The following is a 23,451-nucleotide window of genomic DNA, read 5'->3' as shown; positions in this document are numbered from 1 at the left end:
ATTATGTTGCCTGTTGCCTGCCTGTTGTTCCCCACCCCCTCTTGCCATTTGTGGCCGCCAAAGATTTGTCTGTGCAGTCTCCTCCACCCGGAACATCCTTCCCCATATCGCCCCTTCTCTGCAGCTCTTCAAGACTCAATGTAGGTGTGATCTTTGGGATGCCTCCCAGACCCTCCTCCCTCCCCTTCCCTGTCCTGATTGCCCAACAGGTAGCAGATGCTCAGCCACGTCTATTAGATAAACTGAATGGGAAGGTAAAGCGTGACAAGTGCCACAAGAGACCTACAAACTGCTATGGACGGTAAAACGAAGCAAGGAAGGAAGAAGGCGTTTTCGAGGGCTCCGGGGCGGCGCTAGGACCCGGCCCGCAGACACGTTAATCGGCTCGGAAAGGGCTCTAGGTGCACGGGAGGAAAAGGCGGCCCGGCCGGGCTCTCGGGCGCCGCCTGTCGCGATAGCGCCTCCGCTGCAGCCCTTTCTAGGCACCCCCGCCCCTCTCCAGACTGAGCCCGCCTCGCGTCTCCCATTGGCTGTCCCTTGTTCTCCCGCCCCTCCCGGGCTCTGCCATTCGGAACCTCGGGTGGGCGGGGCTTGCCCCCACAGGCTCCGGGGGTGGAGCGTGTGCCCTGATTGGCTCTGCGGAAGGCGGCTACGTGGCAGAAGGAGGACCGTTTGTGCCTACACTGAAGCTCTGCCACACCCGCGCTGGATTAGTGGAGGGGCGGGACCTGGGTTTCCGGCCGGAAGCGGAAGTGAGGGAAAGATGCAGGTGTGAGGACAGGAGTGGGGACTCTCGCCACTGGGGGAATGGGGACTGACCCACGACCCCTGACTCGCGTCCCCGTCTTCCCTGCGGGCGCCTTCCTTCCCGGCCCATCGTTCAGGCCCCACAGGGTGGCGGTTGGGATTGTGAAATGAGCGCGCGAGTGGCGCGTCCCCTCCCCGCGTTCACACCCCTCTCCCCACCGTGTTTCCCGCCAGGACCATCAGCATGTGCCCATCGACATCCAGACCAGCAAGCTGCTCGGTAGGAGGGAGCGCCCCCCGCGCGGCCGGCTGTGGGGGGAGGCCTGTCCTTTGCCCCCTGTTGCCAAAAGCTAGGATCTCTGACGACTGAAAGCCTGGGTGGAGGTGCTGACAACTCACCTTGTTCTATGTTCCCATCTGTGGTCCGACATGCCTCGCTGAGAGCTGAGGGATGGAGTCTACTTGACTTGCGTTTTCTATTTTAACGTTTATAACGTGTTATCAAATCATGTCATTCAGCGACAGAGGATAAATGGCTTTCTTTAGAGACAGTCAACCAAGTGGCATTTCTGAATTGGAGCTTAAAGTTTGTCTGACTCAATCTTCATGCTGTTTGCATTGCGCCAGAAAAAAAGCTTTCTCTTCCTTCATTTTTAAAAGCATCCATCTCTCCTTGGTTTTAGGAAGAAGAGGGACTTAAGACCCAGTTGGAAATAAAGACCTTTAGCAGCCAGGCCATCTCTGGGTTGTCTGTATCTGGCCTACATACCTTCTCCCCACTTCAGAGCCAGGGAAGGGCCTCTTCATCTGACCATACCACCAGGGCATATGCACAGCTCCTGGCATTTTTAAATGCTTATTAGAGATTAAAGTCATTGATTATTTTTTTTTTTTTTTTTTTTTGGAGACAGAGTCTCACCCATGTTAGAGTGCCATATGGCATCAGCCTAGCTCACAGCAACCTCAAACTCCTGGGCTCAAGCTATCCTGCCTGAGCCTCCTGAGTGGCTGGGACTATAGGCATGTGCCACCACACCTGGATATTTTTTCTATTTTTAGTAGAGATGGAGTCTTGCTCTTGCTCAGGCTGGTCTTCAACATCTGCCCTAAAGTGATCTTCCCACCTTGGCTTCCCAGGGTGCTAGGATTACAGAGGTAAGCCACTGCACCCAGCCAGGTTCATTGATTTGATGCCAGTCTTCCTTGAGATGGTGTCTGTCTGACCACCTCAGTCCTCTGCTTCTAGTTCTGTGACATATACAGAATTTTTCTTTCTGAAAACTTTAGAGGGGTACAGCAGAAGGAGTATGACTGATGCTAGTGTGAGACCCCAGTGTTCGACTAGTTGGTAGAATTCAGGTTCTGAATTTACTGCTATATGGGACCATTTAGTCCCAAAGTAGAGCTTCTTTAGCTTCACTTCATATTTGTCCTCAGCTCTTCAGTTCATGTACAGTCTTGGTGTGTGACCTTGTTCTTGATCATGAAAAGGACCAATGAAACAATAGTTCATTGGATGTTTGCTCTATACCAAGTGCTGTTTTAGGCACTTGATATAAAAATTAAGATAACTAAGATTTGTTGAGTCCTTGCCATGTGCCAGACACAGTGCTCAGTGTTTTACCTGCATTCCCCCTTCTACTCTGTCTTATTATCCCCATTTTACATGTGGAGAAACTGAGGCACAGAGAGGTAGAGAGCTCAGGAGTCCAAGACCAGCCTGAGCAAGAGTGAGACCCCGTCTCTATTAAAAATAGAAAAATTAGGCTGGGCGCGGTAGCTCAAGCCTGTAATCCTAGCACTCTGGGAGGTCGAGGGGGGTGGATTGCTCGAGGTCAGGAGTTTGAAACCAGCCTGAGCAAGAGCGAGACCTGTCTCTACTATAAATAGAAAGGAATTAATTGGCCAACTAATATATACAGAAAAAATGAGCCGGGCATGATGTCGCATGTCTGTAGTCCCAGCTACTTGGGAGGCTGAGGCAGGAGGATCGCTTGAGCCCAGGAGATTGAGGTTGCTGTGAGCTGGGCTGACGCCATGGCACTCACTCTAGCCTGGGCAACAAAGTGAGACTCTGTCTCAAAAAAAAAAAAAAGAAAAAGAAAAATTAGCCAGGCATGGTGGTGCTTGCCTATAGTCCCAGCTACTCAGGAGGCCGAGGCATGAGGATTGCTTGAGCCCAGGAGATTGAGGTTGCAGTGAGCTACAATGACACCACTGTATTCTACCTGAGGTGACAGAGTGAGACTCTGTCTAAAAAAACAAAAACCCCAAAAATCCGCACAACCATCTGACCACAAAGCCTAACTCTTAGCTCTCTCCTTCTAAGGAAACATGCTTGGTTCTCAAGCCACAGCTCTGGGCCCAAACTGCCAAGAGGTCAGTCCCACTGACCCACTGGTATTCATATTTATAGGGTGTATTTCACTGTGAAGAATGGTATCTAGTCCTTATAGTGCTGTAGGTATTAGGGGCTTTGCAGTTTTTCATTCATCCGGCACTTGGCATAACCATCTTGTATTTTCCATTATGATGGTTAATCCCAGCCCTGAGGAAGTGGAAGTTAAAGAGCATCCTCTCTCAGCAAGAAAGATATAATTACCCATAGAAGCAAAAATATTATGGAGAATTTAGAATGGTCAAAAGTGGCACTTTCATGTCAGGACCAGTTTAAAGTTTTTCTTTATCCCTGTGTTGAGACAGTTGCTGTCTAAAAATCACACTGCAGATGGAGTCAGGTTGTCAGTCTGCTTACCCCCAAGCATCTCTTTGGGCCTGTTTTTTTTTTTTTTTGGAGACAGAGTCTCACTCTGTTGCCCAGGCTAGAGTGAGTGCTGTGGCGTCAGCCTAGCTCATAGCAACCTCAAACTCCTGGGCTCAAGCAATCCTGCTGCTTCAGCCTCCCGAGTAGCTGGGACTACAGGCATGCGCCACCATGCCCGGCTAATTTTTTCTATATATATTAGTTGGCCAATTAATTTCTTTCTATTTATAGTAGAGGCGGGGTCTCGCTCTTGCTCAGGCTGGTTTCGAACTCCTGACCTTGAGTGATCCGCCCGCCTCGGCCTCCCAGAGTGCTAGGATTACAGGCGTGAGCCACTGCGCCCGGCCAGGGCATGTTTTTATTCTCATCTTCCCATGACCCCCATACCTTAACCGATATAAAGGCAACTTTTAGACCAACATCTCAGGGTATTTCACTTGAATTAGTGACACAACTTTGGTGACATGAATGGGAACGCTGTGATGTGGTGTTTCTCCTGCAGACTGGCTGGTGGACAGAAGGCACTGCAGCCTGAAATGGCAGAGTCTGGTGCTGACGATCCGGGAGAAGATCAATGCTGCCATCCAGGACATGCCAGAGAGCGAAGAGATAGCCCAGCTGCTCTCTGGGTCCTGTGAGTGCTTTGGGGCTGTCACTGGAGTCCCCTCTTTCCTGGAGTAGTATGTATCAGCTGAGCTGCTTCCTTGTTTAGCTGCCAGGACTGACCCCAAGAAGGAGAGAGAGATTTTTATTTGGGATGTAGATGCTGATTTCTTTCTACGTGAAATAATGAAGGAAAGAGCTACATGCGGCCATGCCCGGTGGCTCATGCCTATAATCCTAGCACTCTAGGAGGCCGAGGCAGGAGGATCGCTCAAGGTCAGGAATTCAAAACCAGCCTGAGCAAGAGCTAGACCCCGTCTCTACTGAAAATAGAAATAAATTAATTGGACAACTAAAAAAAAAAAAATATATATATATATATATAAAATTAGCTGGGCATGGTGGTGCATGCCTGTAGTCCCAGCTACTTGGGAGGCTGAGGCAGTAGGATTGCTTGAGCCCAGGAGTTTGAGGTTGCTGTGAGCTAGGCTGACGCCACGGCACTCTACCCCAGGCAACAGAGTAAGATTCTGTCTCAAAAAAAAAGCTACATGCTAAAATGACCAGCAGTACAGTATACATACTGTATCTACAGCCATCTACAGCACCCAGGTAGGTGAGGAAGATATTGTTATTCTAAAAGTCCTCACTCTCCCTTGTTTTTCAGACATTCACTACTTCCACTGCCTAAGAATCGTGGACCTTCTCAAAAGCACTGAGGCCTCCACAAAAAATATCTTTGGCCGCTACTCTTCACAGCGGATGAAGGCAAGTGTGAGCTGACAGCTGGTAATGTGCAGCTGGGGACATCCAGTCCAGGGGTCAAAGCCTCTCTGGTCTCTCTGAGGGTCCAGTGGAGATGCCTACATAGACTATTTGCTGAACTTTTTTGCTCTGTCTCAGTAGTTTATGCCAAAAGTAGATCCTACCCCTGGGTTTAAATTTTCATACCCCCTGCTTTGGAGATCACTTGTTGGCGCCACACTCTAGAAAATAACGTGTGTAATGCAGCCAACATTATGAGTTGCAGGAGGACAAGAAGTTTGTATTCGATGTGATGCGAAGGCTGGGGAGCCTCCCCTGTGTGGGGACTGAGTGGGGATGTGGCTGTCAAATGTGTTTCTGGCTTACTTCCTCTTTCTGATCTTACTCAGGATTGGCAGGAGATTATATCCCTGTATGAGAAGGACAACACCTACTTAGGTAAAGTGGCCCAGGCTGGGAGTCCTGGCACCCATGGGGAAACCCATTCCCAGAGTTCTGAGATGCCAGGTTTATAGGAGGCACAGTCTGTGTGGGGGAAGAGGGTGGGGCATAGGAGTTGCCTGTTTGTAGTTTCCACAGAGTGCTGGGGAAGGAGGAGGATCAGGCAGGTAGCAGGCATTTGCTGTGCCTGGCCGAGCAGGGGTGTGTGGGTCCTCTACCACTCACCTCTTGGGGGATGTGCTGTCTCCATCCCCTCCATATACCAGGCAAAAGATGCATGGGTCATCCTGGTGCCCATATCAGGTGGCTGAGAGAGCCACTAAAGGGCTGGTGGTAGTTTGGGTTGTGTTTCTTTTTTTTTTTGAGACAGAGTCTCGCTTTGTTGCCCAGGCTAGAGTGAGTGTCATGGTGTCAGCCTAGCTCACACCAACCTCAAACTCCTGGGCTGAAGTGATCCTACTGCCTCAGCCTCCCGAGTAGCTGGGACTACAGGCATGCGCCACCATGCCCGGCTAATTTTTTCTATATATATATTAGTTGTCCAATTAATTTGTTTCTATTTATAGTAGAGACGGGGTCTCACTTTTGCTCAGGCTGATTTCGAACTCCTGACCTCGAGCAATCCGCCCGCTTGGCCTCCCGAGTGCTAGGATTACAGGCATGAGCCACCGCCCCCGGCCTGGGTTCTGTTTCTGAATAGTATCAATACCAATAATAATAGCTAATATTTACTGAGCTCCAACCAAAAGCAAGGAATTGTGCTTGGTGTTTTATATGGATTCTCTCTTGCATCCTCACAATAAATATCATTGTCACTGTTTTACAGATGAGGGTTGTTTTAGGCTTCATAGCTAGGAAGGGGAGGGCCTGGGAGGCCGACCTCTTGCTCCTCACCACCACCCAGGGTGTGTTTTTGTTTCCTGGGGAATGCTTACTTTATGTGTGCATGTCCTGGGCTGAATTTCCTGGGCCCTTCTCAGTGGAACTCTCTAGCCTCCTGGTTCGGAATGTCAACTATGAGATCCCCTCACTGAAGAAGCAGATCACCAAGTGCCAGCAGCTGCAACAAGAATACAGCCGCAAGGAGGAGGAGGGCCAGGCAGGGGCCGCTGAGATGCGGGAACAGTTCTTCCACTCGTGCAAGCAGTATGGCATCACGGTGAGCAGGAGTGGGCTCGTTGCAGGGGGATGGCACCTAGACCTCTGTCTGTCTTGCTGGGCCTGAGCCCTCAGCCAAGTTGTGCCCCTCTTGGGCTCATGTCTTGCCTTTCTCTGGTCTTTGGATGTTTTCCTTAATCTGTTGGACTCCACCTCTCACGACTTCTGTCTCAGCGCCCTCCCCTCCCCCCGCTTCTACCCTCTCTAGGGAGACAATGTCCGAAGAGAACTGCTGGGCTTGGTGAAGGACCTGCCAAGTCAGCTGGCTGAGATTGGGGCGGCAGCTCAGTCTCTGGGGGAAGCCATCGACCTGTACCAGGCCTGTGTGGGGTTTGTTTGTGAAAGGTAAAGAGAACCTCAGCTCCTCTCTAGCAAGGGGATGGTTTACCTATGTTCCTTGGCTTGTCTCTCTTCTCTACTTATATTTTTCCCACATGACATGTGAGCTTTATTTAACACCTTGGAACCAGTGGGAGCCTTGCCCATTTGACCACACAGCCCAGGCTGAAGCCAGGTTTGCCTTCATGAGTGGTCAGCAGGAGAATCAGTTATGTGCCCTGTTGAAGCCCCACAGAGCAGGTGTTGCCAATGCTGCGGTTTGTGCAGAAGCGGGGAAATTCAACGGTGTACGAGTGGAGGACGGGGACAGAACCCTCTGTGGTGGAGCGGCCGCACCTTGAGGAGCCTCCTGAGCAGGTGGAAGAAGACGCGGTAAGACGAGCTTCATTATAAGTAGCTACCACCAAAGGAGTGGGAGCTGCTCCCCACCCTCCCACAGACAGCCCAACTCTAGGGCCTGGATTCAGAGCCCCAGAAGCAAGAAAGAGGGATTTGTTAGCCTATAGGTGGAAGGGCCCAGAAGGCCCTACTTCTTTATTTTTCTGAGTGTAGGTGAGTGCTCAGTAAGCTGGTTTGCTTTGAACCAAAACCCTCCATTGCATGAGCTTTTTGAAAAATGGGCTTTCTTTGGGGGACCTTGCAGGCTATTGCATTTAATCAGTGTGCTCCCTATAGAAGCAGCTAAGGCATGTGGGAAGGCAGCCACCCCTTTATTTTACCCACCTTCTGCAAGTTAATACTCTTTTTCCCTTTTAGATTGACTGGGGCGACTTTGGGCTGGAGGCAGTTTCTGAGAGGACTGACTCTGGCATCTCTGCTGAGGCTGCTGGAATTGACTGGGGCATCTCCCTGGAATCAGACTCAAAGGTAGGGTCCCCTTTGATCTGTCTGTCTGTGATCACTACTTTAACCATAAGAAAAGGGTTGTTTGGGCCAGGTGTGGTGGCTTATGCCTGTAATCCTAGCACTCTGGGAGGCTGAGGCAGGAGGATTGCTTGAGGTCAGGAGTTTGAGACCAGCCTGAGCAAGAGTGACACCCCATCTCTACTAAAAATAGGAAAAATTAGCCAGACATGGTGGTACACACCTGTAGTCCCAGCTACTTGGGAGGCTAAGGAAGGAGGATCGCTTGAGCCCAGGAATTTGAGGTTGCTGTGAGCTAGGCCACAACACTGTAGCCTGGGCAACAGAGTGAGACTCAGTCTCAAAAAGAAAAAGGGTTTTTTGAGTTTTGAGTTTGTAAAGGCATCACTTGAAGTTCACAGCTCTAAGACCAGGTGTAGTCCAAGGGAGGCAGAGTTTCAAAAGTGACAGGTCAGAGTTTTTGACCTGGTATTTGGGGCAAGGTGTGAGGGTAGGCAGGTGGATGGAAACTACAAAGCAGGGATGATCATAGCAACGTAAATGGGCCCAGACTGACATATTTGTCACCTACGTCAGGGCTGCAAATCCTTAATGCAATTGGAACGTGCATTGAATGCATCAAGGGCTCCTTTGCTCAGGTAAGTTCTCCCAACATTGCTGGGTTCTTTGCTCTCCTTCCAGGACCCTGGGGGTGATGGGATCGACTGGGGAGATGATACTGCTGCTCTGCAGATCACAGTGCTGGAAGCCGGGACCGAGGGTAAGCACCATCCCCTGCAGCCTTGGCGAAAGTGGGGTGCTCCAGGGCTCCCGTGTCTCTAGAAACAAAAAAATGCACTGCTGAGATGAGGCTTCTCACACATTTGTTTCTGAGAATCTTGATGAGGATGTGAGGGGGACTAAGAGAGGTTCTTAACACACTGACTGCCACACTAGAAAAAAAAATTGGGCCGGGTGTGGTGGCTCACACCTGTAATGCTAGCACTCTGGGAGGCTGAGGCGGGAGGATCGCTTGAGGTCAGGAGTTCGAGACCAGTCTGAGCAAGACCCCATCTCTACTAAAAATAGAAATAAATTAATTGGACAACTAAAAATATAGAAAAAATTAGCCAGGCATGGTGGCACATGCCTGTAGTCCCAACTACTCGGGAGGCTGAGGCAGAAGGATCGATTGAGCCCAGGAGATTGAGGTTGCTGTGAGCTAGATTAACACCACAGCACTCTATCCTGGGCAACAGAACAAGACTCTGTCTCAAAAAGAAAAAAAATTGTTTTCCACATTGTTTTATTATGAAAACAGAATTAAAACTTCAAAAACAAAACAATCCTTTCTAATTAAATGAAAAAGTTATTTTTAATTTTTTTGTGTTTTTTTAATAAAATAATATAAAAACTTGAAAATTAGTAATAGAAAAAGTAATATGAAAACTTGAAAAATAGTTCGTAAGTGTAAAGTGTTTTTCTTGACTTGTCAGGCTTAAGTGTAATTTAAAGGTAAACATACATAGCAAAATGAAATTTATTGACTTCTATTCATTTAATCCACATTTTGAGAATTAAAGTGTCAATTAATTGTAACAATAAGAACATCAAGTAAGATTTGCATGAACCAACTGCAGGGTTTTGCCCAGGTTTTGCTTCACAAGGCCCCAGGCTCAAAACTATTGTGAGTTAAATAAAACTCACGTGGCAGTTAAGGTGTTAAAATTAAGTCTAGAAACTCTCAACTTTTTAGAGAGCCAGTCTTTTGGGAGGGTTCCAGCAGGGTGGGTCAGCCCTAGAGTCTGACCTGACCTCCCTCTCCTCCTGCAGAGAGGATGTAGCCGTGTGTTCGCCACTAGAGGGCAGTGCAGGATGAAACTTTACCTGCTGCCACCCACCAGCGCAGAGAGCCAGCCTTTCTGCTCCCCTGAACCCAGCTCCTCTCGGACTTGGGGTTGGAAAGTAGAGCCTGATTGAGGCTTAGTCACCTGGTAAAAGGTAACCTTGTCCCTTGGTTGACACAGGAAGGAGGTTGGAAGGAGGTTTTAGTGCAGTGAGTCTGTGTCTATATTGATCCACCAGGGCTTCTCAAACTTGAGGGTCTTTTCCTTCTGTGGTCGTCAGATCCTTAGTCACTTCTCTGTCCTCTTCCTAGCAGCTCCAGAAGGTGTTGCAAGGGGTCCAGATGCTCTGACACTTCTTGAATACCCTGAGACCCGGAATCAGTTCATTGATGAGCTCATGGAGGTACTGTCATCTCAGAGATGCTGGGGGAGGTGTGGCACCAGCACAGGCAGCATCACTCCAGACATCTGACCTGACAAGGGTGCTGAGTGCTTTCCATGTCCTGGTGCAGGAGCCTCACCTATTAGGACACCCCATATTCATCCAACTAATATTTATCAGGCTCCTCATAAGGGCCTGGTACTGTGTTAGCCACCAGGAATTGGGCAGTGAACAAGACAGTTAAAGGTCTTTGAGCTCATAGAGCTTATGTTCTAGTGGGGAAGGCAGACAAGAAAGAAGATAAGTAAAACAGGCAGTATGTTAGATAGTACTAAGTGCTGTGGAGGAAAAGAAAGTAGGGGAGGGAGATGGGGGTTATTGGCAAGGGCTGTGGTTTTGTATCTGGCGGTCAGGGAAGGCCTTAGTGAGAATGTGACCTGTAATCGAGACTGCAGGTGGTGCAGAGAGAGCCAGGGGATGTCTGGCAGAAGGGCTTCCCAGGCAGAGAGAGCAACTGCAGAGGCCCCGGTGTGGGAGCGTGCCTCCCCTGTTTAACCAACAGCAAGGAGGCTGGTATGACTGAGAAGAGGGAGCTGGCAGGGAGTAGAATCGGAGCTCAGAGGTAGAGTCTGAACTTTGGTTTGACTCTGAGCAGACTGAGAAGCTGTTGGAGATTTTAAACAGGTTAGGAACAACATCTCATTTGTGTTAAGTACAATCCCTGGGTTAAGGTGCTGAGCAGCTCAGTGTAAGGAGCCAGTGTTCTGGGACCTTCATTGTGGAGTGGGGAAGATGACGGCCCATCTTTGTTAATCTCTGGGTCTGTTCCCTTCCTAGTAGCCTGTGGTTGGGAGAGCTTCCTGAAAGTTCTCAGTTATCACTGAGTTCTCTCCTCTTTCTGCCTAGAGAGGGTCTTCCTAACCTCAAGGGGAGAGGAGGACAAAAGGTATCAAATTTTTATGGCAGAATAAGATTGATGAGATGTATGGCTGGTTCTCATATTCTTTTCAGCATTTTCTGAATTGATGGCTTCTAAAGCAGGGATTCCTATTCCCAGAATCTCCTTCCTCCCAAGGAGAGAAAGTAAATACTTTGACTGGGCAGACAGAACCCTTTGAGTCTCTGTCTTCTCAGTTATCTGACCCACAGCTGGGGAGGAAAGTTGGAGGTGCAGAGCCAGGCAGGCCTGAGATGGGAATGGAGGACCAAAGAGCACAGGCAGCCCTGAGCACTCATGTTGAGTTGTTGAGTTTCTAGCAATGAAAGTGTTCAGAGGAGATAACCTCTTCTCACCCAGACTTGGGCCCTCACATCTCATTCTTGCATTTTGAGCAGTCTGAGGCCTTAGCTTCTGAGTTCTGGTCTCAGTTTGAACCAATTCCTCTTCCATCCTCAGCTTGAAATCTTCTTGTCCCAGAGAGCGGTGGAGATGAGTGAGGAAGCAGACATCCTATCTGTGAGCCAATTCCAGCTGGCTCCAGCCATCCTGCAGGGCCAGACCAAAGAGAAGATGGTTACCATGGCATCAGTGCTGCAGGATCTGATTGGCCGGCTCACCAATCTCCGAATGCAACACCTGTTTATGATCCTGGCCTCACCGAGGTCTGGCTTGCTCCCTGATGTAGGGCTCTGCCATGTCGAGGAACTCTGCCTCGCTGTATCCCTCCCTTCTTCCTTGACCCTCAGGCCTCATCCCTGCCTCCTGGCCTTCCCTACCTCCTAGTCATTGCCTTCTGCTGGGGATAAGGGTTCTCTTGGGACAAGATGGCGTGGTTAGATGTATGCAGGCAAAATCTGCTTCCCAAGTAGGACAGGGGAACTGGAAAATGGGGTATTCCTTACAAAAAAAGGATTTAAGGATGTGAGGATGAGAGGCCAATTAGGGGTTTGGTTTCCCAAGCTTTACCTTTCCCAGCAATTGAACAGGAATGCTCAGGGTACACAGCTACCCCACACACTCACCTGACCGCGCTGTGTAGGTATGTGGACCGAGTCACTGAATTCCTCCAGCAAAAGCTGAAGCAGTCCCAGCTGCTGGCTTTGAAGAAAGAGCTGATGGTACAGAAGCAGCAGGAAGCGCTTCAGGAGCAGGCAGCCCTGGAGCCCAAGCTGGACCTGCTCCTGGAGAAGACCAAGGAGCTGCAGAAGCTGGTAAGACAGGAAAGGGAAACCTGCGCAGGGGGAGGACCCCAGTTTCTGCAGAACGAGGCCCTGCACCTCTTGGCTTCCGCCCACTTGTTATTGCTGCCTTTCAGATTGAAGCTGACATCTCCAAGAGGTACAGCGGGCGCCCTGTGAATCTGATGGGAACCTCCCTGTGACACCCTCCATGTTCCTGCCTGCCCATCTTCTCAGCCTTCGGGATGGAGGTGGGACAGCCAGGGCCAATGTTGTGGAGCCTTTCCCGGCAAGAAACCAGGCAGATCAGAGGACAGAAAGCCACAGGAAGGAGCCATCACTTGGATGATAACGTTGGCACTCACTGTTGTCTCTACGAGAGGCTGTCTTGATTGTCTACAATCCCGTGTGGCCTGTCAGCCTGAAACCACAGCTTCTCTTTCTACTTAGTCTAGTGCACTTAATAAAATATGAAGACTCTTGCTTCACTACTGACAGTTACTTATAATGCTTCTCCAAGCCTGGAGTTGAGTCTGTGCACCTGTTTTCATGGGGTTCTTGATCCAGGTGGGTTTTCCAGGCCTTTATTCTCTAGCTTCTGGTGGTAAGGAGGACCCCAAATCCACAAATGATTTGGCAAGGCTCTGGGATGGCTGAGCCCGCTGGGCCCTTTCTCTCCATAGCCAGGCCCAGGCTGCCCCACTGAGGCCAGAAGCCCAAGGCAAGCAGTCGAGCGGCAGCCCTGCTGGAGCCAACAAAGCTGTATTTTTCTTTTAATCACAGCTTACCTTGAGGCAGAGGGAAAATGCAGTTTGGGGAGGAAGGGTCTGATAAACAAGGTGGAGACAGGAGCTGTCACCTTTACTGGCTGCCTGTCCACTTCCTGCCCATAACTGCCTGCTCTGTGATCGGATAGAGCCCACTCCGGGATAGCAGCCCTCTCCCGAGCCACCTACCCATCCCCATTTCCCAGGAAGGGTAGGGGTTGGGGGTGGCCAGCAATTCGATTTTAATTTCATAGCAGAGCAGTTGATTCATGGCTCTTTGTCGCTGGCGTTGACTCCCGTAATGACTTTCCATCAAAATGAAAAGTGGAGTGACACCACTCATTATTCCTGCTGCTTGTTATCTCAGTTCTGGGGAGGGCCGCCCCCTCCCTGCTGCCTTTCAGCCGTCCTGGACAGTGAGTGATGGCCCCTATTAATCACCGACCCCGCGGACTCCGGCGGACACACGCTATCCAAAGGAGAGAGATAAGGCAGCATGAACTGCTCGAAGCTGCTCCTATCAATTAATGTCAACCTGCCGCTTCCCCCCAATCTTTGCCTGGTCACCTCCTTTTGGGGGACAGGGGGTTGAAATAAGAAGTCCAGGAATTGAAAAGGGAAAAAATATTTGTGTTGCATGTGGAGGTAAAACTGTCCTTAGACTTGAAGGGCATAAAGGAGCCTTAGTGGCCTGCATTGTGTCCTCAGCATCGTGGAGGCTCTTGGCCTAGGGAACTGTCTGTTCTTGGTCCCCTTTCCCTTGAGAAAAGCCCGCTGCCTTCTGCCCCACCTGTTCAGCTGCTGGCTCCACTGGCCGTCTGGCCAACCTCATGCAGTCGCCATCAGCTCACTGAGGCGTGCTACCCATGCCTCAGTGATGTCCCTTACCCAGTCGCCAGCTGTTGCACAGACTCACAGGGACGGAGCTTTAGGGAGAAGCCCTGTGGACGAGATGACCATGGCAGGCTGGGTGCAGGCCTTAGAGCTCTTGCTCCTGCCCTTGCAGACAAGCACCTGCCCTGCGCGCCCTGCCCCGCCTAGGATCAGTGCAGGGACGTAGTGCTCACTGAAGTTTGGCCATTTTCACAGGAAGGGAAATCAGTTTGGAAAGAAAGGGTTTTCTCAGCAGGTTTTGGCCACGTTGGTAAGCAGTGTGGTTAGGGGACTTCTCACTCAGAGGGATTAGGTTCCTGCTTAACTGGTGAAATGAAGGCCCACCCTAACCCCCAGGCTGAGAAAAATGGTTTCGTAAAAGCCTCTAACTCCGCAACACTGTATTGATTTTCCTTTGCCCTTGGTTCCCCTGCTTCCTGCGTCGTGGCCAGGAGGTGCTGCAGGGGCCTCCTGGCTAGTCCACCCCGAGCAGGGGGACTCTGTGTCTTCAGGCCTGCTTCCCATTCCCCTTAGTTTCACTCTGGTTTCATTTAAGTTCCTACTGGTTTTTCTCAGAATTGCCTCAGAGGTCATCGTGAGAATTACATGCCTTAAGATATGCAGAGCTCTTGGAACAGTGCCTGGCACAGAGGACGCACTCCCTGGACACGTGAACTCTTACTTTTGGCTTGGGGAACAATGACAAGGACTCTGCATCCTGGCCAAACTTGCCTTCTGGGGAAGGAGAGGTGAGGGGTTCCTTGCTGAGCTTGAAGACAAAGTTTTGAGCAGTCGAATTTCCAGGGTTGCTTAAAAAAGTTTGGGGAAAGAGGGAGGCAGCAGGAAAAGATTACACCCTTAGAATGCTTGGTTTGGCGTGAATTATGTTGCCAAGAGCACACTAGACTTTTACATTGACTTTTAACCCACCTGTTTCCAGAGAGGATTTAAAGCAAGCTTCTCACTACTTGGCTGAGACTAGTCACCTCGCTCCAGATAAAGAAGCAGTGAGTCGCCTTTCCAAAATCCTTCTTCCTGCTAAATCCAGCCACTGCCCCAGCCTGGTTTACTGCCTCTCTGCCCGAACGAAGCCTTTCTCCTGCATCAACTCTACCATGCCCTCTCAGGGTGCGGTTCTCTTTACAGTCCACAAAAGCGGGATCCCTTTGCACTGCAGCCTGCAGTGTCTGACTGTGAACACGGGCTAAGTGGAGTGCTAAGCATCATTCGTCTGGGTTCTGGCAGCCCACTCCTGTGCCCCCACTGATGGCTTTCCAGGGACAGTGGAGTCCTGCACATCTAGAACTCCTTTCATGTTGCCAGTGTGGGGCAGGGAATGATCTGTTATTCAGACTGAATGTCTCCCCACCCGTCTAAAGAATGACTTGCTCCAGAGACCTGGCCTGCAGTGGAGGACAAAGTAAATTACATCTCAAGCATTCAGGAGCAGGAATCAACTGTGCTGAGGCTGTAGAGTCCTGCTTGCTCACATACATCCCCCTCCCCACCATGAATTCCCCAGATGTTGCATAGCATCTCCCCTAGAAACTCAGGTCCATGTCCAGGCATGATGGTTCACACCTGTAATCCTAGCACTTTGGGAGGCCCAGGCGGGAGGATCTCATGAGGCCAGGAATTTGAGACCAGCCTGGGCAACATAGTGAGACCCCTCTCTACAAAATTTTTTTTAAAAATTTGCCAGATGTGGTAGTGTGTGCCTGTAGTCCCAGCTACTCGGGAGGCTGAGGCAGGAGGATTGGTTGAGCCTAGGAGTTTGAGGCTGCAGTGAGCTATGATGACACCACTGCACTCTACCTGTGGCCATAGAGCGAGACTTTGTCTCAAAAAAAGAAAGAGAGAGAGAGAAAGAAACTCAGGTCCTGGGGCACTTCTCTTCTCCCACACTCATACCTGTCATGTTACTGGTTTTGATTTCATCTTTTTTTTTTTTTGAGTCTCACTCTGTTGCCCAGGCTAGAGTGAGTGCCGTGGCGGTCAGCCTAGCTCACAGCAACCTCAAACTCCTGGGCTCAAGCAATCCTCCTGCCTCAGCCTCCCGAGTAGCTGGGACTACAGGCATGCACCACCATGCCCAGCTAATTTTTTTCTATATATTTTTAGTTGGCCAATTAATTTCTTTCTATTTTTAGTAGAGACGGGGTCTTGCTCTTGCTCAGGCTGGTTTCGAACTCCTGATCTTGAGCGCTTCTCCTGCTTTGGCCTCCCAGAGTGCTAGGATTATAGGCGTGAGCCACTGTGCCCAGCCTTTGATTACATCTTTTAATAGCCATTTGTTTATTCTCCTCTTTCCCCACTCCTGTACATGCACATACAAAATTGAGTAAAAGTAACAGACAGTAAAATGTGGTGGTGATTAGCATGTTCTCCAGACCTGGACTGCCTTTCATACTGTGCCTGGCTCTGTTCTCACTCCCTGTGTGACATTGGGTGAGTCACTAGACCTTTCTACTCTTTTCCTTCACCTGTAACATGAGGACAAAGATACTACCAACCTCAGGGTAGGTGGCTGTGGTGAGTGTGACAGCACTTAGAACAGTGCCTGAGCCTGGGTGACATAACAAGATCCTGTCTACAAAAGTACAATAAAATAATTAGCTGGGCATGGTGGTATGCACCTGTAGTCCCAGCTACTTGAGAGGCTGAGGCAGGAGGATCGCTTGAGCCCAGGAGTTTGAGGCTATGCTGCCTGGGCAGCAGAGTGAGACCCCACTCTTAAAAAAAAGAACAGTGCCCGGTGCAGTAAGACTCAAATGTTAGCTGTGTGAGGGGGTGGGGCAGAACTATCTGCTAATTCCTATCTCCCTATCTCCCTTGGCTCCATCAATGGTTCCCCAGTTTCTACCAGATCCCCTCTGTAATTCACTCTTTCCATGTTGCTATGGGCCTTTTTGCCCTAGTCGTTTCCCTGCTTAGAAATTCTGATGTCTCCTTAGCTCCCAAATTCTTAGTGTAGCAGGCCAGCCTTGATAAGTGGACCTCCACCTGCCTTTCCAGCCTGGGCTACCCACCCAAGCTACCAAACCCACATGTGTCCCTAAAGCCCCAACCCTTTTCTTGGCTCCCTCTGAGCCATCCACACCCAGCCCAAATGCATCTCCATGGAGATTGCCAGTTCCCCCTGCAGAGTTCGCCACTCCCTCCCTAAGCAGCATTCTGCGTAGCTGTCCTGGGGGGACTCATTGACAGCGTCATAGTGTCTGACCCAAACTAAGCTTCTTGAAGGCAGGGATCATGTCTTGTTTACCTTTGTGTCCCCCTTGGAGTCTCAAACTTAAACTTTTCTGAACTCTAACTCTTCTGAACTTTGTTTTAATGATTGCTAAAGTGACTGTGACCCCTGAAATATGATCATGTGGCTCATAAGTTAGCAAAAAGGAAGAGTACCACAAAACACTAGAAGTTCAGAAGAAAACTGAAGTTAAGTCAGCTTTTAAAATGGACTGAGGCTGGGCCAGGCATGGTGGCTCACGCCTGCAATCCTAGCACTCTGGGAGGCCGAAGCGGGTGGATTGCTCAAGGTCAGGAGTTCGAAACCAGCCTGAGCAAGAGCGAGACCCCCGTCTCTACTATAAAATAGAAAGAAATTAATTGGCTAACTAATATATATAGAAAAAATTAGCCGGGCATGGTGGCGCATGCCTGTAGTCCCAGCTACTCGGGAGGCTGAGGCAGGAGGATTGCTTGAGCCCAGGAGTTTGAGGTTGCTGTGAGCTAGGATGACGCCACGGCACTCACTCTAGCCTGGGCAACAAAGTGAGATCTGTCTCAGAAAAATAAATAAATAAATAAATAAATAAATAAATAAATAAAATGGACTGAGGCAATGGCTGTTGCCTATCATCCTAGCACTTTGGGAGGCTGAGGCAGGAGAATCACTTGAGCCCAGGAGTTTGAGATCAGCCTGGGCAACATAGTGAGACCCCATCTCTAAAAAACAAAAAGTAGAAAAATTAGCCAGGCTTGGTAGCACATGCCTGTAGTCACAGCTACACAGGAGGGTGAGGCAGGAGGATCACTTGAGCCCAGGAGTTGGAGGCTGCAGTGACTTATGATCATGCCACTGCATTCCACCCTGGGTGACAGAGTGAGATCCCATCTCTAAAAAAATTTTTTTTAATAAAATAAAATATAAAATTGACTGATGGCTAGACTGAAATCTCTCCACCAAGGAGAGTGCCTACCCTGAGGATGGCGGGGGCCTCAGCCCCCATCTACTGAATGCACCCATATGCTGGGCTTCCCAAGCTGTTCTGCACCCTGGGTAATCAGGCCCTGAGGGGCTGCTTCCAGGCTGGCTGTCGCCTGGCAGAGCTGGAGCCCAGCAGGAGGGTGTCAGGGCTGCTGCAGGGGTGTGGAGCCCGGGGGTACCAGCTGACCTGGATCTGCCTGTGTCCTCCAGATGCCCTTCCTCTCCGGTGACCAGCAGGGTCTTTCTGAGTAAATTGGCCCTGAGTAAACTCTTACTTAGCCAGCCTGCCACCCTCCTCTCATTCCCCAGGCTTCAAAGAAAACCAGTTTGAATATTTAAACTTCTCCTGTGTGTCTAATAAAAAGTTCTGCACTATTTAACGCCCCAGCTATCCATTACTGTCGGGAGCTGCCCTCTCCCTCCCAGCGCTCCCCTCCCTCCCTCTTGCCCAAACCACGCGCATGGCAAAGCCATTTGTCAAACCGCTCCCGCCGCCGGCTGCGCTTGGCTGTGTCTGAAAGGACAAGCCGCCCCACAGGGGAAGGTGGGAATGAATAAAGGGGCTATGCAAATTGCAGCTTAATCTGCAGAGAAACACCCAGGCTTTGGGGAGAGGCTCATTACTTCTTTTAACTGTGATTAACGGGCAAATTAAACTCAAGCCCTTAACTCTCTCTTGGCAGAGGACTTGAACGCAGAGCCCTGGGCCAGCAAGGTGGAGGGAGGCTCCTCACCTGGAGCTGTCTGCAGCTGGGAACCGGGATCCAGGAGCATCAGCGCTGCCCCTTAACCCTGGGCGTGCAGGTAGCAAGGAGAGTGGCCCCAGCACAACTAGCCTTAATACGTGGGGAGGGAAGGACTCCGTGCTCTCTCTCAGGTTTCATTCCGCTGCTCAAGAAAAAACAAGGTCGGTGGCCCCTGAAATTGCTGCCTTCCTTCCCCACTGAAATAAAACGAAACAAAACCTGGGAGAATCCCTTAGACCTCACCTGCCAGGACACATGGAGGATGTGACCAATGAGGCATTAGCCACACACTGAGCTGCTGGGCAGACCAGCCCCAAACATGGTGCTGGAAAAGTGTAGATAAGGAGCCTTCAGGTGTTGATCTCCAAAATGTCCTTGAGGCCTATTAACCAGGAAGGGGAGGAAGAGACAGAGAAGCAGGAGGTGGGCAGCCGGTGTTTTCATGGATGTAGAGCCACCAGAATTGGCCCTGCGACAGGTTAGGTCGTGGGCACACAGGGTGGAACACCCACCTTACGCAGGTGCAAAGGTCGAAACTTGTTTTGTTTGTTCCTTGCTCTATCTGTGGGTTTTTGTTTTTGTTTTTGTAGCAAGAGATACATAAAATTCATAATTTTAACCCTTGTTGAGTATACAGTTCAATGGCATTCATATTCTTGTATAGCTGCCACCACTACCCATCTGTTTTGCAGAATATTGAGCTGTGGTGTAAGACCTATAATCACCTTTAACAAGCAGCAACAACTGAGGCAGGGCTCTATGGATAGAAGAGTTCTAGAAAGTCAGAGAACACCCACTGGAGTTGAAATAGAAGCCTGGTGTTCAGCAGGCAGGTTTGGGTGGAAATCCTGTAGGGACTCCTGTGAAGCACAGGTTTCCCCTAAGCCTCGGTGATTAGGAGGTGAAAGATGACATGCAATAGTGACAGACTGTCTGTCAACCTGATGGCACTGAGGAGAGACACAGCCCCGTATTTTATTTTGTCATCCAGTTGATCAGTAGGTCTGTCATAGAAACCAGGCCTGACAGCTCTGCTCTCTTTTCTTAACTCCTGAAGCCCAGCTCCGCCATCTATTAAAACATCCTGGGCTGTCAGGGATATTAAAAGGCTCTGTCACTCCTTCTTAAAACAGTCATAAAGACGATCTGGACACCAGCATTTGGGCAGGAGCCCCAGTGTTGAGAGGGAAGAGGCAACAGCAGGTATGCCTGCCTTTCTTGACAGCCTGGGCTCTGGCATGGTTCGAATGGGGGCTGTGTATGGACTTATCTCCTTTTCCTCTCTAGATGCAAGAATCAGGGCTGTCTCCAACATCTGCCGATGCCTGGTATTTTGAAACAACTATTCTTGAGCATAGACTATCGCCTTTGTTCAGTGCAACCACAACTCTCAGCTTATCTTTGGTGCCTCCTGCACCTAAACCATGCCTGTTCCAAATGTCTACCTAAGGAATCTGCTTACCAGGCCACCCCAGGTGGTGAGAGTTGGGGGGAGGAAAAAAAAGGTAACTAGAGTCTGAATTCCTCCACGATGGAGTTTGCCTCTTTTCCCTCTTCCACTGTCCTTGCTCCATGCAGCCTTGTGGAGGACCCTCCTTGCCAAGAAGAGTCTTAATGCGGTCAGAAGCTGGCCTGAGGTTTGCCAGGTGGGCTCCCCAGAGTGCAAGCTGGAGCTTGTGCCCTTGCCAGTTGGAAGAGCCCAGTCAATTTGGAATCCCTGAAATTCTCCAAAGGATGGAACCTCAAATCTGCCAGCCTGGGATCCACTAGCTCCCAAAGAGGAAGATCCCTTCTTTTTCACCTCACTGATAAGAATATATGGCCTCTAGCACTTTGCCAGGAGCTGGCCTCTCTTTCCAAGAGCATCCCAATTGGGGTGGAGGATGTTTCTCCAGTTTGCAGCTATACTAAGGTGTAGAGTCACAGTCCAGCCACAGTCCCCAGGCAAATTTTAACTCTGCCCACTGGGCTGGGGAATCAGCTAATAGCCAGTTTGCTGAAACATACCAAAGCCCCCATCCATGACCTCTGAACTGACATCAAGGCAGCACCCAGGACCCTGGCATCTCAAGAAGCCCCTTCTTCTGCCCACCCAGTGTTCAGATCTATTTTACTTAGATTTGCACATTTTAAAACTATGAATAATGTTTTTTCCAACAAAGCTAACTTCTCAGCAGCTTTCTTCAAATATTTCATGTCAAGAAGGGTCAGACTTTTATGCATTCTTTCTATAATATTAAATGTCTACTTTATTCTATTGTACAGTCCCAGAGAGCAGAGCTAGAGCCTGTGTGTGGAGGTAAAGAGGGAGACCGATTTCCATCCAATGTAAGGAAGCCCTATCTGACAGCAAAGGCGCCCCACAGAGCACAGGTGGGAAAATCACATCACTGAAGACCTTAAGATGACATTGGATCAATATCTGGTGGGGACGCTGTGGTGGAAACTTGGTCAGATGATTCTGAGAGTCAATGATTTGGGGCATTTGGTATGTCCAGAGGCTGGAGGAGGCCTAGCAGCTGTTCACCAGCTGCCTTCCATGTGGCCATCTTGCAATTTAATCCCAGATGGTCGGACCCCTCACCCTCAAAGGTCACAGGGCCAGCCGCAGGGTAGGGGCAAACGTCTCTTTGCCCCAGCAGCCCCCAGGCATCGTCTGTGACCTGGCAGGCAGGATGTGGAGAGGAAAGAATGAGGGAGATGGAGCTGTGAGATCCCACCAGCCACCCGGGTTGAGAGAGGCAGGCAGGAGCTCTACCCACCCCCTTCTCCCCCTCCCCCCTTCCCCTCACTGACTCCCAGTGCACCCCTCCCCTCTCCTCCCCTGTTTCCACCTGCCTTTCATTCTCCCTCCCTCCACATCCCTCCCAGAGACCTCCCCTCATCTCCATGGCAATAAAAGGGGAGGTGGGGTGGGCTGTGCCCTGTATTTTTAGCCGCTCCATAATAGCCCCTTTCTCTGGAGACACAGGGGCTGCCTGTGGAACTAATCTCCCCCTGCCCAACGGCTCACAAAGGGCCGGGGAAGCCCCTCCCCAGCCTGGGCCGCCCTCGGTGACCCCAGCCCGTTTCCGGGTACGCCTGCAGCCCTCCCGGGCCTGCAGCTGGGCCTCTCTCACGGGATCCTGCACACAGGCAGGGTCACCCCGGCTGACCTCCCCGGAGGACAGAGGTCAAGCCCCCTCTGGGGTCTCTGATGTGATTGGAAGGGAGCTGAGGCAGGGGAGAGGGGGAGGGGCATGGAGGAGGGGACCTTCTCTTTTAATGTAAAATTAAATGACTCCCTGTCTGTGCCTGTCTAAGGCTGGATCCCCTGGCCTGGACCCAACCCCTGGGAATCCAGGCATCTTAGAAATGGGTTAAACTCCCAGCACTGGGGTTGGTAAAAACTGAGCCTGGAGTATTAGAATCATAAAATACTAGCAAGGGAGGTGTGGGAGAGGCTGTACAAGGCAGGGGGCCTGTGGAGTCAGCCTTGGCTTTGAATCTGATATTTCTTGCCACTGTGTGGCTAGAGACAGCTCTGGGCCTTGATATGCTCATCTGCAGAGTGGGAACGCTAAAAGCACCAGGCTCACAAGGTTTAGGCACAAGTCAGACACGGCACATAACATGTTTCTTAGCATAGTGCCTGGCTCATGGTAGGAACCCCGGGTGCCATAGCTGTGACTCTGTTAGGCAGGAAGGAGTTCTCAGGCTTCAGAAATCCTCTACTTAGCTCGGGCCAGGGCATCCCCATCTCAGACAGTTAAAGAAAGAGAAGTCGCCATCCCCAGGGAAGAATATTTGAGGCAGTGTAGTGGGCGGGAACCCAGGCCGGGAAGTCAGAATGACTGAAATTGAATCTCAGCTCCACAACCCCTAGCTGTGAGACCTCTTCCTTCATGTGTAGAACAGGAATAATAATGGTAGTACCCACTGCGTAGGGTTGCTATGAGGAGCGAACGTGTCAACACATGGAAAGTGCTCAGAGGAGAAACTGGCCCATCAGGCACGCCATATAAGTGTTAGTTATTATTATTATTGATTTATTATTATTGGGTCTCTGAGGACCTGCCTTCCCAGAATAGTGCTTATTTCAGATATTCAAAGCCTTTGTCCCTACATGTTCCCTCTCTTTCCCATGTCACATGGCATGTTCTGATTTCTGGCAAGAAATAATATATGATCACTCTTACTTGCTTGGCTGATGAAAAAATGCACATTTTGCCCATGTAGACAGCAGCTCTAAACAAGGGACACAGCTCACCCAGAAGGGAGTAATTGGCCCCATATAATACAAGGCCAAGTGAAAGATAGGAGTTCGGAAAGGTCAGAGGCGGTCTGGCGGGAGCTGCCGACAGCTCCTCTAACCTGCCCAACTTATTACCGGCATCGTTTGGAGAGATAATTTAATGTTCTCCCTCTATGTGGCCGTGTTCGCTCCTGGAGGGAAATAAATAAATAAATAAACAAACAAACCCAACCCACCCCCCCAACCAACACATGCTTTATGAGAACATCACTTGCTTGTTGTTAACGGCACAGTTATTAATATAACTGTCCCGGCACCTCCCCTACATCTGATCACTGGTGAATTATGGGCCTTGAATCCTGATTGCAAACGTTTCCACGCAGTCCTGACAGGAGAGAACCAGCCCCTCACGTGCAGGGAGGACTCAGAGGCGGGAGCCCGCAAAATTCAGGGGGCAAGGCTGAGCACAGAGTGGGCAGGAAGGGACCGTGGACTGACACACAGAGACCTCCCTTCTGCAATGTCTCTAGCTCTTCTCACCTTCTTGGACCTCATTTTCTTCACCTATGAAATAGGTATTTTTTTTTTTGAGACAGAGTCTCACTTTGTCGCCC

General features: G+C 50.2%; 2 protein-coding genes across 4 annotated transcripts in view; both read left to right on the top strand.

Annotated features, from left to right (window-relative positions):
- PNPO (pyridoxamine 5'-phosphate oxidase) overlaps positions 1-23,451 on the top strand; it is a 200,072-nt gene that overhangs the window by 26,194 nt on the left and 150,427 nt on the right. The window lies entirely within an intron of this gene.
- On the top strand, positions 657-12,498 carry CDK5RAP3 (CDK5 regulatory subunit associated protein 3). Of its 3 annotated transcripts, none has more exons than XM_012766008.2 (14): positions 657-769; positions 982-1,027; positions 4,014-4,145; positions 4,782-4,882; positions 5,269-5,317; positions 6,301-6,479; positions 6,687-6,823; positions 7,045-7,189; positions 7,574-7,684; positions 8,363-8,441; positions 9,822-9,910; positions 11,286-11,491; positions 11,869-12,040; positions 12,145-12,498. In XM_012766008.2, exons 1-14 carry the CDS (start codon positions 764-766, stop codon positions 12,208-12,210), a joined length of 1,518 nt encoding a protein of 505 aa, XP_012621462.2. In that variant the 5' UTR covers positions 657-763; the 3' UTR covers positions 12,211-12,498. The 3 variants fall into 3 exon arrangements, with proteins under 3 accessions (XP_012621462.2, XP_012621461.2, XP_012621464.2); XM_012766007.2 differs by having other exon boundaries at positions 9,819-9,910; positions 12,145-12,346; XM_012766010.3 differs by lacking the exon at positions 4,014-4,145 and having other exon boundaries at positions 9,819-9,910; positions 12,145-12,346.

The sequence above is a fragment of the Microcebus murinus genome, chromosome 18 (genome assembly GCF_040939455.1).
Source record: "Microcebus murinus isolate Inina chromosome 18, M.murinus_Inina_mat1.0, whole genome shotgun sequence".
Classification (NCBI taxonomy): domain Eukaryota; kingdom Metazoa; phylum Chordata; class Mammalia; order Primates; family Cheirogaleidae; genus Microcebus; species Microcebus murinus.
The sequence above is the reverse complement of the archived record's forward strand: the minus strand, read 5'-3'. Positions and strand labels throughout refer to the sequence as shown.